The sequence below is a fragment of the Manis pentadactyla genome, chromosome 14 (genome assembly GCF_030020395.1).
Source record: "Manis pentadactyla isolate mManPen7 chromosome 14, mManPen7.hap1, whole genome shotgun sequence".
NCBI lineage: Eukaryota > Metazoa > Chordata > Mammalia > Pholidota > Manidae > Manis > Manis pentadactyla.
In genome coordinates this window covers 16,590,016-16,602,984 of record NC_080032.1, presented here as the reverse complement: position 1 = coordinate 16,602,984, position 12,969 = coordinate 16,590,016, and the positions used below count along the sequence as shown (strand labels likewise).

Here is a 12,969-nt window from a genome sequence, read left to right as displayed (position 1 = left end):
GCCTTCCCAAGCAAGTCTTGGAGCAGAGACCCCAGACGCTGTGAAGCTGAAGCACACCATCCCCACTGTCTGAATTTCTGGCCCACAGAAATCATGAAATAATAAGTGATTTGTTGTTTTAAGCCATTACGTTTGGGGGTAATTTGTTACATGACAGGAGATTAATAAATGGACCATGTCCATCTTGTTTACTGCTCCATCTTAAGTACCTAGAAACTGCGCCTGGTACACGGCAGGTGCTTGATTATTATTTGTCAAATGAAAAACAGCTCAGATTGGGACCAAAAAGCTTGGTTAAAGTATCTTTAGTTTGAAAGGAAGGAAACATAAAGCAAAAGAGAGGAAGAAATGGAAGGAATTCAGTTCACTCTGACACCCTGGGATTTCTTTCCCAGACCTTCTTTCAAATGTTTCTCCTAAAAGAAAGGAAGGTAGGTGGACCCCAACCCCAGGATAAGGCAAGTCAGACTCACCGATCTGTACCACACAGCTGGCTCCTGACTCCGGCCCCACTATGTGGCTCCCAACACATCTGAACTTCTTGCCATCCAACAGCTGGGACTGGTTCAGCATCTCCACCCCCAGCTTTGACGTCCCCATGACCACACCTCCTGGCTCTTCCGTCCACAGGAAGTCTGGGTCTGGGTATCCCCCATCCCAGCGGCAGGTGAGCTGCAGCATCAGCAGTCCTGGTGACATCTCCGCCCAGCACTGAGGGGCTGATGGAGGGGGAGCTGCAGAACACCAGAGGACCTGGGCTTACTCCCAGACTCTAACGTCAGCCATCCACCAGCTCCAAGCATTACAGAGCCAGGGTACCAGAGAACCGTCAGCCCCACGCAGCGTGCCTTGAAATAGCCCTCACACAAATTAGTGCCAGACAATAGTCAGGTGCCCTCTGCTGGGTGTTAAATCTCCAAGGATGGGGATGTCCTCATTCATCTTTGCATTTCTCACTAGCCACATGCAACTATTTAAATTTAAGTTAATTAAATAAAATTAAATCACAAATTTAGTTCCACCATCACACTTCCCATATTTCAAGTCCTCAGTAACCACACAAGGTAAGCGGCAATGGTGTCGGAATATTTCCACCGCCACAGCAAGTTCTCCAGGATAGCGCTTGTCCCTAGGAGTTACAGGCGGGAGGGGGACGTATTCATCCCCAACACTGGCATATACTTTCTCCTTACTCTGTACATATATTACTAAAACACACATAGAAATTTAACAGGTTACAAACCTGTAAATTCAGTGTAATATATGTGATAAAAACTAAATACAAAAATTCATACTATATATGTATACTATGTATAGTATGTATACTATGTGTGTTACATTTTATGTAATACACATAAATAGAAATAAATTTAGATCTTACATATGGGATGAGCAAATATGTGGCAACTATAGGAAAAGTACTGGCAATATGCCAAAATGATGGTCAGAATATACGTGAATTTTTCTTCTTTATCCTCATTTTGTTTCCTACGACAAACATGTATGACTTTATTTACAATAAATGTCACTTAGGACAGAGAAAATACAGACTTAGGAAGGCTCTGAGCAGCATATGAATGAGGTGACATGTCAGTATCCTGCCCACGAACTTGCTGTTGGGACGTTCCCTTCCGTCAGCACTGACTAGGGTACGCTCTGCAGGTCTACGGTGGGCCTTGTCCAAGGAATCCGTGTGGACGCACATGTGGTTGTTGTGTCCTTACCCCCAAATACAGGGTCAGGAACTGCTGGTTCTCAGCAGTGCTAGAGGCCCATGTTCATGGACAGAGTGAATGATGTTATCTGTTATCCACTATCCACAGATGGACGGGTAACCGAACTGTGGTCTGTCCATATGAAGAGATATTGCTCAGCTATAAAAAGGAATGAAGCACTGCTATATGCGCTACAACCTGAGTGAACCTTGAAAACCAGGGGCTGGGGAAGATGGTATGGAAGTGATTGCTTATGGGTACAGATTTCTACTTGGGGTGCTGAAAATAGAACTAGATAGAGGTGATGGTTGCACAACATGTGAATGTACTAAATGCCACTGTGTTGCACATTTTTAAATGGTTAACGTTATGTACTTTCATCCCAATTTAAAAAAAAAAGAAAGCATTAAGCTATGACTAATTTCCCTCTGTGGCTCACAGGGACTCTCCTGCACCCTTACTTAACAAGCTTCTAGGAGAGGTGGCTTCCTCTCTGACACACAGCTCTTGGGTGTGTAAGTGTGTGTAAGGGAGCCACAGAGGCATGTTAGGACCTGCGCAGTGGGCATCCCTTTACAGACAAAGGCAGAAGCACACACACAGTCTGCGAAGGGTCAAGAAGTGGGGGAGGGGAGTGCTGCTTACGCACAGTAGACCAGGAGCTCTGTGGTCACCTGTCGATGTCTCCCGCTGAGCACATTCTTGGCCAGACAGGTGTAGTTCCCTTGCAGGTTTTGCGACATCAGTAGCAGAGTGAAGCAGCTGACTGTCAGGTTGTTTCCAAAGGGCTCGATGCTGGAATCGGGAGCCTGGAACCACCACTCCACCACGGGTGGAGGCCAAGAGCTGCTACTACAGTTGAAGTTCACCTCGGAGCCTTTGGCTGCGTACAGGGTGCCATTTGGCAGCGTGCCAGAGGTGGAGATGTGGACCTCAACCTGGTACGGGCCACCTGGGAATGACATAGGGCATAGGGAAGGCTTAACAGTTCATTTGAGCCTCTTACCAGCTCTAAAGACCCATAAGTGATCAGGAAGCAGCCAATGAGGATGATACTTATTGAATATTTACTGTGTGACAAATGCTATGCCCTTACTCACTCCCTCATTTAATCCTGAGTCATTCTGTGAGATTTAGCCGGGTGATCAATTCTTACAGAAAAGGAAAAATGCACACTACTCCTTTTCAAAAACACTGGCAAGTGGGAAGAGTATCTATGCGTTAAAGAGTTAACATGGCTGGCCTCGGTCTGCTTTCCTTAGGAGAGCCTTCTTTCAAGGTTGGCCGTAGCTGGCAGCTGAGAGCGCAGATCTCAGAAGGGTCCCCACCATTCCCAGAACTGATAAGAGTGGGGCTCACTGGGCTTACACTGTTTGCACAACAGTGTAGCTTATGCCGAACACCTGCTTTCCTTCTGAGAGTCTGGAGTTTTGATAGGTGCAAGGCAGAGGACATGTGACGGGTTCCCAATAAAAACCCAGGTTTTACTGAGTCTCGAATGAGCGTCCCTGGCGGAGGACATCTCACATGTGTGGCTACAGCTCGTTGCTGGAGCAACTGCATCCCTCTGGGGGAAGACTCTTGGAGGCTTGCTCCTGTTTCCCTGGCCTCCACCTCACAGGCCTTTTCCCTTTGCTCATTTTTGCTTTGGATCCTTTTGCTGTAACAGGTCACACTACATGCTGAGCCCTTGAGTTCTCCTCGAGAATCACTGAACCCAGGGGTGGGTCTTGGAGACCCCCAGCACAATTTCACACTGAAAGACAAAAAACATTGGTTCCTGTCCCAACTTTGGACTCTACTTACTAGTTACGCATTTTTAAGCAAATTACTTATTCTCTCTTAGTCTCCATTTCCATATCTGTAAAATGGGAAGTGGAGGGGGTTGTGAGAAATCAATGAGTCAGTATAGCAGAGCTCTCAGAACAGCACCTGGCATGCTGGGAGCACCTGATGAACGCTAGGTCTTACCTTGGTACCCCTCCCATTTCTGAACTTCCTGTTATCCCCAGAAATGCCCTCCCATTGTTGGAACCCAGTGCACCCAAGATGCTGCAACTCCCTGAATGAAAAGCAAACATCTAACACCTATTTATACTAAAGTCATTTAGTGTGTTGCCTCCGAGAGTCCTCCTTTTTTAGATGAATCCAGGACACTTGACTAAAAAGAATAAATCTGTGACTACAGAATTCTGAGCAGAAATTTTCTGGGAGAGGAAAAGGCTTTCCCAGAGCCCCTCAAAGCACAGTACTGACTTCACCTAGGTCTGAAGCCATTGTATAGCTACAGACATTTTGGGTTTCTGAGAGCAATATTCTTGACAATACGCTTGTCAAGTTGGGGCTGGTTCCTAATAGTTGAATGATCTGCTGGACTCATGTTACCTCCCGTAGAGGATCTGCAGAAAATATTATACTGTGTGTGGTATGTGAGGTCCCATTCACCGTTGCTGGCTAGTTGTTAGGTATGCGGGCCAGCAGGTCACAGGGTGTGCCCGCAGTTGGCAAGCACCCAATCGAGTACAGAGTTTTTCTGTGGTACTGATGGCCAGCGCCCCAGCCAGCCAAGGGACTGTTTAGATCAGACAGCCTGCATCTTCCAAACTGTGGTCTGGAGGGGTCACAGTGAGCTGAAATGGACAGTGTGCAACCCTAGAAACTGGCTGGAGGGGCTTTAGACCAGCACAAATCTCAGCAAGAAGTGAGGTTGCATACAGGGAATGGATGAGAAGGGTTAAAACAAAACCAAATAAGAGAACCCGAAGGGCCTCGAATTAAATGTTCAAAGGTTACAGCTCATCTTTAATCCCCTTGGGTTAAGTCTGCTTTCTTAATTAAAGTTGGCACCCTCTTCTTGATTCCCTGGGGCTCTTCCCCTAGCCTAACTTCCTACAAAGAAGGAGGCACCCATTTCCTTCCCTTCCACCTTTCTCTCCATCTCCACCCCTTTGATACTCCTAAACAGAAGCCACCAGCCCTTTTTACTTGCAGGGTGACAATGGCAATCACTCAGAAAGACAGATGAGGGAGGAAACAAAAATAAAATAGCAAAACAGTTAAAAAAAAAAAAAAGAGAGAGAGAGTGGTTACAAAGGTTCAGGATCATATTAAGCCCTTGGTCACTGCCAGTTTCAGTTCCTGGCTTTCCTGGACGGATGCCTTGGCCTAGTGGTTGTGAGCTTGTACTCTGAATTCAGACAGACCTGGGCTGTAAGTCCTACAGCCATGTATAGATGGACAACCCTGGGCAACTGCCCGTTTGTCTCATCCTCACTTTACTGTCCTTTCTTTACAATAAAAAGAATAGCAGTAACTTCTACCACTGGGTGACTGAAAGACCAATGAGAAAACACAAGCAGAACACTCACCCTGGTGTCCGACATGTGGTCAATGTTCCATAAATGTTACCCAGCATTATTATCAGTAGTATACTTGCAGATTGATTCAAGAACAGGCATTGGCTAACAATGGCCTAGTTTTACAGCCCACAGACATCTATTTACAGCTCACAAAAACCTAAGAATGGTTTTTACAAATGAACATTTACAATCGAGAACACTAACTTTGAACCCCAATTATGTGCAATGTTAGCCCCTCTCTGAAAGAGAATTCCATTCTTCTCACTACACTGTTCTATAAGGAAAGTACTCTACGATTATTGTATGTTGAATTTTGCCAGTTAAAAATGTGGAAATTTGTATTCTGTCTGGTTATATAAATAGTTACAGAATATCCTTGATTTTACCCTTTGGACCATAAAGTCCAAAATATTTACCACCTGGCCCTTTACAGAAAAAGTTTGACTCCGGTTCTAGAACAATCTACTCCTGCTGCTGACTTCCTCTTTGCTGCTGTTATCTTGACATAGGAACTCACTTCTTTCCTTCCCCATCCTAACTACAGGCTAGCCAGTCAAGGGTCTCAGAGGGTTAATTTATATCGCAGGGACCCACAAAATGGGAGGTGCCCATCTCCGTGTCCTGGGTTCCTTGCCAGTATGAAAAGTTACCTTCAGGCATTTACTCTTCAAAGGAGCATTTTTATTTGAAAATGACCTACGAATATACCCGGTAGTCTCTGCCAGTCAGTGGACATACCTATAGTTCTAGAGTAGGATAAGATTTTTGGGAAAACTTACACTTTTGACATCACTGTTGGGGACTGAACACAGAGGCAAATGTGGTGACCCTGTGGCCTCCTGGTCTCCCTAGAGTCTGCCAGTCCTGTCCAGAAAGCTGGCACCCAAAGGTCTCAGGCCTCTTGTAATCACCCATCTCTGCTTCACACGAGCCTGGCAAGACCCAAATTAATCAACCTCTGGGCAAGGATCACCCATCTTCTGATGGGAGCCAGCAATCTTTCTTCCGTGTGCCCAACAGTCCCTTTCCTTGGGACCCTATGTTGTAAGGGTGTTGTAAGGCACAGAGTCACCACCACTAACAAATCGGATGTGCCCAATTAGTCAGGAAACACGGGACTTTCCTGAGACTCCCTTTCCTGGAAGTCTGTAGTGGCGGCCATATCACCGGCTAGACAGAGCACGCCCCATCCCCCAAGCCCCAACTAAGTCCAAAGAGACTCTTGGAGGTTGATATAAACCAGCTTCCTCAGTGTCCATGTGCCAACTAGCTCAAACGCTCCCTCAATTTGCCTGGCCCGAGAGAAACAGACACGGGGGAGTCTGGCACCGTGTGCACTGAATCTGCGGTCTTTCGTGGGCTAATCTTTAGTGTGATCACTCAGCTCCCCACAGCGTAAGAGAGGCTCTTGAAAGAAGCACAAGGTCTAGAGGAATGTGTTAGAGTCTGTGCTAACCTTCCCATCCTTCCAGCCTTTCTTCAGGAAAACACACGAGTAACAAAATCATGTTGTAGCGCTCATTCCAGACACATTACACCATCCCAGGCCTATGGAAAACCTGACTCCCTAGAATAAGCAGGTAGGAAGGTGGGAGAGGCAGCAGCCCTCCCAGAACCGGCTTTTTGTTTCCAGCGTCTCTGTCCATTCCCACATTTAAGCTCACTTACACATCACAGCTTATCACATCCTGCAGTTTTTCCCCTGACTTCCAAGGCCACGTTAAGAGTGTTTTTAAACTTTTCTTTTTAAGAGACTGTTATCAACCACATGAGTGAAAAAATGGGAAAAGCAAGATCTGGGTATGCAGGGTCCTTGATCCACAGAAAATCTTGTTCAAAAGGCTCAGATGCTAGCAGATTGCTGGGAACTTGAGATGTATTTGTACCATAGGAATCCCATCACCTGCTTACCCAGTGATGGAGGTAAGGTGGCCAAGTGCATCCTGCATGCCTAGCTCTGTGCTGAGGGCTACACACGTTTATCTCACGAATGCATGCAGCGCACCTGGGCCTAGGGCCCACAATTTCCCCGATTTCACAGATGATAAAACTAAGGTTGCAGGAGTTCAGGTGACCCCCAAGGTCACAAGGACCTTGGACTTGAACCCAGCCAGCTGGACCTCAGAGTGTATGCTTTCAGCCACGCAGCAATACACTGTCCTCCCAGAAACAGCAGTTGGATCAAGCCTGATCCATATTCTCAGATTTTCGATGTAAAAACGAGGGCAAGTTCCAATACAAGATGTCAAGGCCTCCCCTTCAGCCACTGTTTGAGGATCAGAAAGGACTCCCTGAATCCCGGAGGGGTCTGGTGTTTGTCGAGGTGTCTCCTAGAATGGGTACAAGGCACGGGATTCAGGAGAGCCCTGGTGTATGTGAAACCAAAGGACATCTGTACCATGGCCTGGAGGTTCGTATCCCCCAAAATATGTATGTGGAAACCTAATCCCAGCAGGATGGTATTGGAGATGGGGCCTCTGGGAGGTGATTAAGTCATGAGATTAGAGCCCTCATGAATGGGGTCAGTACCCTTATAAGGAGAAACCGCTATACAGAGAGACACCCCAGACAGCTTGCTTCCTCTCACTGCTTGCCACCATGTGAGGACACAAGGAGAGGACGTCATTGCAAACCAGGGAGTGGGCACCCCGGACACTGGGTCCACCAGCACCTTCACCTGGGGCTTCCCAGGCTCCAGATCTGGGGGAAAGAAATGTTTGTCATTTAAGCCACCCTGCCTATGTTACTTCTGTTATAGCAGCCCAAACAAAGACAGTCTGTGCCCTGTTTTCACAAACAAACCCTATACCAGTCAGGGTTTCCAAATGAAGAAGTTTCCATAATACAAATCACACCACAGAAACTCAGGGAACCTAAGGCACCATCGAGTTTAGTGATGTTTCTTTAAATGTAAGTTCGGTCTTCAGAAGAAGGTCTTGCATTTATCTCCTCTGCAGGGCAATAACGAAACTAATCCATTATCCGATAAACTTAGCCAACGATTAATAAACCAGTGTCAGAGAAAGTCACCATAAACTAGAGAGCAATGATTTTTTAAAAAGTTGTAATGCTGCCTTACTCTTCTGAGGTCAACAGAGAAGCTATTTACGGATGAGACTGACACGAGGGAACTAGTAACTACCGTCTGGCAGCTGGAGTGAGGGAGGCATGCCGCCACTTGCCCTCACAGTGGGGACCAAACAGCTAGGCCAAACTGGGTGACATTTTTTGATACACCCACATTCGTTCCTGGCCACTCAGAAATTCATCTATGGTATCTCCAGTCACAAAACCCCTGCATTCAGATTCTGTAAGACTTGAAATTGGAGGAAACCTTAGACTTGAAATTGGAGGAAACCTTAGAGACCATCCAAAAATTGAGGAGTCTCCTTTTCCTTCAACCCCTACTTCCAGTCCACCAGCAAGTCTTACTGGTCAACCACCAGAGCACTTTCTAAACCTCTGCATTTTCACCAAAGCCACTGCTGCCCCCTGGTTCTGGCTGCCACCCTGTACCTCCATTTGACTTCCTGATTTTTATTTCATCAGTCTTCTTGAGACCACATACTCTCCATGTAAAATTCCAATATTGCCAACACACCTTAAAGCTTCTGCTTAAAGCTCCCTAAGTTTCTCCTGCACCCAGAATAAAATCCCAATTCCTTCCCAGGTGTATCCGTTTCCTGTGGCTGCCTTAACAAGGTCACAAAGTAGGTGGCTTAAACAATAGAATCTGACTCTCAGAGCTCTGGAGAGGCCAGAAGTCTGGAATCACAGTGTCAGGAGTGTAGCGCTCCCTCCAAAGGATCTCAGAGAGAGTTCTTGCCTGCCTGTTCTCCGCCTCCTGCTGTCAGCCATCAGTCCAGGACAGTCCCTCAACTCGCAGGGGAATCCCTCCCATCTCTGCCTCCGTCATTACACTGTGTTCTCCCTGTGTCTCTGTAATCGCATGCATTTCCCTCTTCTTACGAGGCTGCCAGTCAGTTTGGATTAGGGCCACCCTAATGTCTTCATCTTACCGCTGTGACATCTGCAAAGACCCTGTTCTCAGTAAGGTTGCATTCGCAGATACCAGGGGTTAGGACTTCAAAGTGTCTTTTGAGGGGACACAATTCAGCCCAGAACACCAATCCTACCCAGCCCCATTGGGTCTAGGCCCTTCCTGCCCTATCACACGTCCTGCACCCTCGCACGTGGCTCCCCCAACACCTGCCTTCCCCCAACCTGTACACGCACCGTGCTCAACCCACCTCGCACTGGCTGTGGTTCTGCCCAGACTGCTCTCTCTCACCTCTGCACAACTGGCTCCTACCTATCGCTCAGCTCAAAAGGTTCCCTCCAAAAGGTTCTCTCAGACTCCCTAGTTTAAAGCGCTTTGGAGAATCACATCTCATCTCAATTCTCTGCATAGCCTCTGTCAGTCTGACATTGCCTGATGCATTATTTACTTGTTTGCTGTCTACCTTCCCCCACTAGGATTTCAGCAGGCAGCACCTGCCTATTCATGCCTGTGGTCCACGGCCTAGAACAGTGTCTGGCATCAGGCTTTCAATAAATACATGATGAATAAAGGAATGGGTAAATTCTTTATCTTATGGATGAGCAAACTAGGGAACACAGTAATCACATGTGTATTTCTCTAAACTACATCGTCTGGATATAGGACACAGATGTCCCTCTAAAACAGTGTCTAGCAAACTTTCTTTGTAAAGGGCTAAAGAGTACATATTTTACACTTTGCAGGCCATATGATCAGTGTTGCAGCCACTCACCTTTGCCATTGTAGCACCAAAGACAGTCAGAGATAACAGGTAAATAGATGAGTGTGGCTGTGTCCTGATAAAACCTTATTTATGGTCACTGAAATTTGAATTTCATGTAATTTTCACATGTCACAAATATTCTTTTGAATTTTTTTCAACCACTTAAAAATGTGAAAAATATTTGTACTTTTCAGGCCAAACAAAAATAGGCAGCAGGCTAGACATGGCCCATAGGCTATAGGTTGCCAACACCTGGTCTAAATTCATGCATGTTTATCAACAGGTAAGATGGGTTGTTAAAGGAAAGTGCAGTATATAACAGTAGCTCACGCCAAGCCCCGTGTTCAGCACAATGGTAAAGAACACTGTATCTAACAAGGTATGCGTTATTCCCAATTAATAAGTAAGGAAAACTGAAGCTTGTAAATATTAAACTACTTACTCAAGATGACACAGCCTCAGGCAGTCTGACTCAGTTATGTTAAACCCTGACTGTTGCATAATAAAATGATATTAACAGCCAGAATGACATTAACAACAAGCTAAAAGTAATTGCTAACTAATAAGCCAGGAGCCATTTACAGACCTTTATATAAATAAACTGGTATCTATTCTTCCCATCAATTCTATGAGGCAAGAATTCTTTGTATCCCCATTTTACAGATGAGAAAATACAGGTGCAAAAGGTCACTCTGCTTGCAGGTGACAGAACCCAGGATGAAACCTAGGCCATTGTCTCCAAAGCCCCGCTCTTGTCCCAGGCTCCAGGCACCTCACCACCTGGCCCCAGTCACCTCCCACCCCACTTACTTGCCACCTGCAGCCACACTGGGAACCACCGAGTCTGGCTCAGGACCTCCTGGCAGGTGTAGTTCCCTGCATCCTGCAGGCTCAGCGCCCCGATGTGCAGGGAGCTGGTATTCACCAGAGAGAAGCGTGGCTCGGCTGGCGGGAGGCTGGAATTGGAGGACACGAGGAAGACAGGCTCCGAGTCATTCCGGTACCAGGTCACTAGCCCCCTCGGTCCTGAGATGTTGCCACAGTGCAGAGTAACATTCTCGTGAACCTCTCCAACGACGGCAGCCTCCAATCCTGTACAAGGAGACCTCAGGCTATTACTACCTTTCTTGATCTCTGAACACCCTCCCTTTTTGCACACTCTCTCTGCATTAGGATTTTTTTTTTTTAAGTCAGGTGTGTGTTTTTAAGATGCAGAGCCTCCACCTTGTTGGGAATATTGGCCAGTATTGATGCTAATGAACTTGTGGCAGATCGCAATGGCAAACAGCCCCAATGTGCCCCTCCCCCTACCATCCGTGCCCTTCACTTCGACACTGCAGTGCCCGCCCACTATGACTGACCCACCATGTGACTTGCTTTAGCCAATGGGATGTTGCCAAGTGCGATGCAAGCAGAGGCTTAAACAGCACTTGTGTAATTGGGCTTGCTCACTTTCACCTTCTGCCCTCACTTAGAGGACATTCCCAGGTTAGGTCCCCGGGGAAGGGTGAAACTTTATGGTGCAGCCCCCAGATTTCAATCGTCCCAGCTGGGGCCATTCTGGATCAGCCTTCAGCCACTCAGTCAACACCCAGAAGGCACAAGTGAGCCCAGGCAAGATCAGCAGAGCTGACTAACCCAGACCCTTGAGCAATAAGCACTTATTGGCATTTTGTGATTGTTATGTGGCATTATTGTGGCAATAAATAAGTGATACACAACCCAGGTGGTTTTATTCGCCAAGAAACCCAGAAGGGGTGGAAGGAAAGAAGGGTTTGGCTTTGCTCCTGCTTTCCTGCTGCTGTTTCTCTCCACCTCAGGTCCAAATGATCTGGAGTTAAAGCTCTATCTTGCAGCTCCGTGCAAGAACACGCTCATAGGGGTGACTTTGGTCAAGCCCTGTGCTGAGCACTGGGGAGAAAATGATTGGCAAAACAGAGACCCCAAAAACAGACAATAAACTGGCAATTGCAATGCAGTGTGATAAATACCAGGATAGGGCCTTGAAGAAGGGGCTCCTAAGTCCAGCTGGGGTGAGTGTCAGGGAAGGCTTCCTCCAGGAAGCCACACTGAGATCTGATGGACAGGTAGAAATTAGCCAGGTAGAAGTGAAAATGGGGTTTACAGGCAGTGGGAACTGAATGATCAAAAGTCAACATCAGCAGGAGCAGCAGCATTGTTAGAAATGCGAATTATCAGGTCCCACCCCAGAACATCTAAATCAGAAATTAGGGGTGGGGGTGGGAGGTAGCACTGCACTTTAACAAGCCCTCCAGGTGCTTTAACAAGCCTTCTGATGCTCAAGATTGACAGGTGCTAAGGGCAACTGAGCTGGCAAAGACTGTCGCCAGGTAACAAGAAGCAAATACAGCCCATTCTGCTGAGGAGTTACCACAATTTTCCAGCCCCCTCCACAATCAACACCTAGATAAAAGAGGTCACAGGCACAGGAATAATGGGCGAAAGTTGTTAGGAGTCTTTTAACTCATGCTGTCACATTCAGTAGAGGAGAAAAGTGTGATGCAGAGAAGGAAAGCAGGCTGGCCCAAAGTCCAACAGAGAGAAGGCAGCAGTGCAGAACTAGAATTAGACTTCCTGCTATCCTCCAGTCAGCTCTCATTCCACCACATCATAAGTTTTCAAAGTTTGTGACTGCCCTGGGGTTTTGTGAAAGACGACAGCTCATTACAAAATAAACTGCCGTCAACAATGGTATTGGGACAATTGGGTATCTGCATGCAAAAGAAGGAGGTTGAACCTCTTTCCTCACATCATATATAAAAATTGACTCAAAATGGACCATTGATCAAAATGTAAAAGGTAAAACTATAAAATGCTTAGCTAAAAACAAAAGAATAAATCTTTTTGACTTTGGGCTAAGCAATGGTTTCTTAGATATGACACCAAAAGCACAAGTAGCAGAAGAAAAATAGATGAATTGGATTTTATCAAAATTTAAAACTTTTGTGCTTCAAAGAACACCATCAAAAAATAAACAGACACCTCCTACACTGCTGGTGGGTAAATTAGTTCAACCATTGTGGAAAGCAGTATGGAGGTTCCTCAAAAAACTCAAAATAGAAATACCATTTGACCCAGGAATTCCACTCCTAGGAATTTACCGTAAGAATG

The 12,969-nt window shown here is 46.4% G+C and overlaps 1 protein-coding gene across 2 annotated transcripts in view; it reads right to left on the bottom strand.

The window, feature by feature from the left end:
- VSIG10 (V-set and immunoglobulin domain containing 10) overlaps positions 1-12,969 on the bottom strand; it is a 32,644-nt gene that overhangs the window by 14,998 nt on the left and 4,677 nt on the right. For both annotated transcript variants that reach the window (XM_036929433.2, XM_036929432.2), the window contains exons 2-4: positions 10,648-10,929; positions 2,365-2,667; positions 474-734 (exon numbers count right to left, since the gene is read on the bottom strand). In XM_036929433.2, the coding sequence (XP_036785328.2) occupies positions 474-734; positions 2,365-2,667; positions 10,648-10,929 (846 nt within the window). The remainder of the gene's footprint in view (positions 1-473; positions 735-2,364; positions 2,668-10,647; positions 10,930-12,969) is intronic.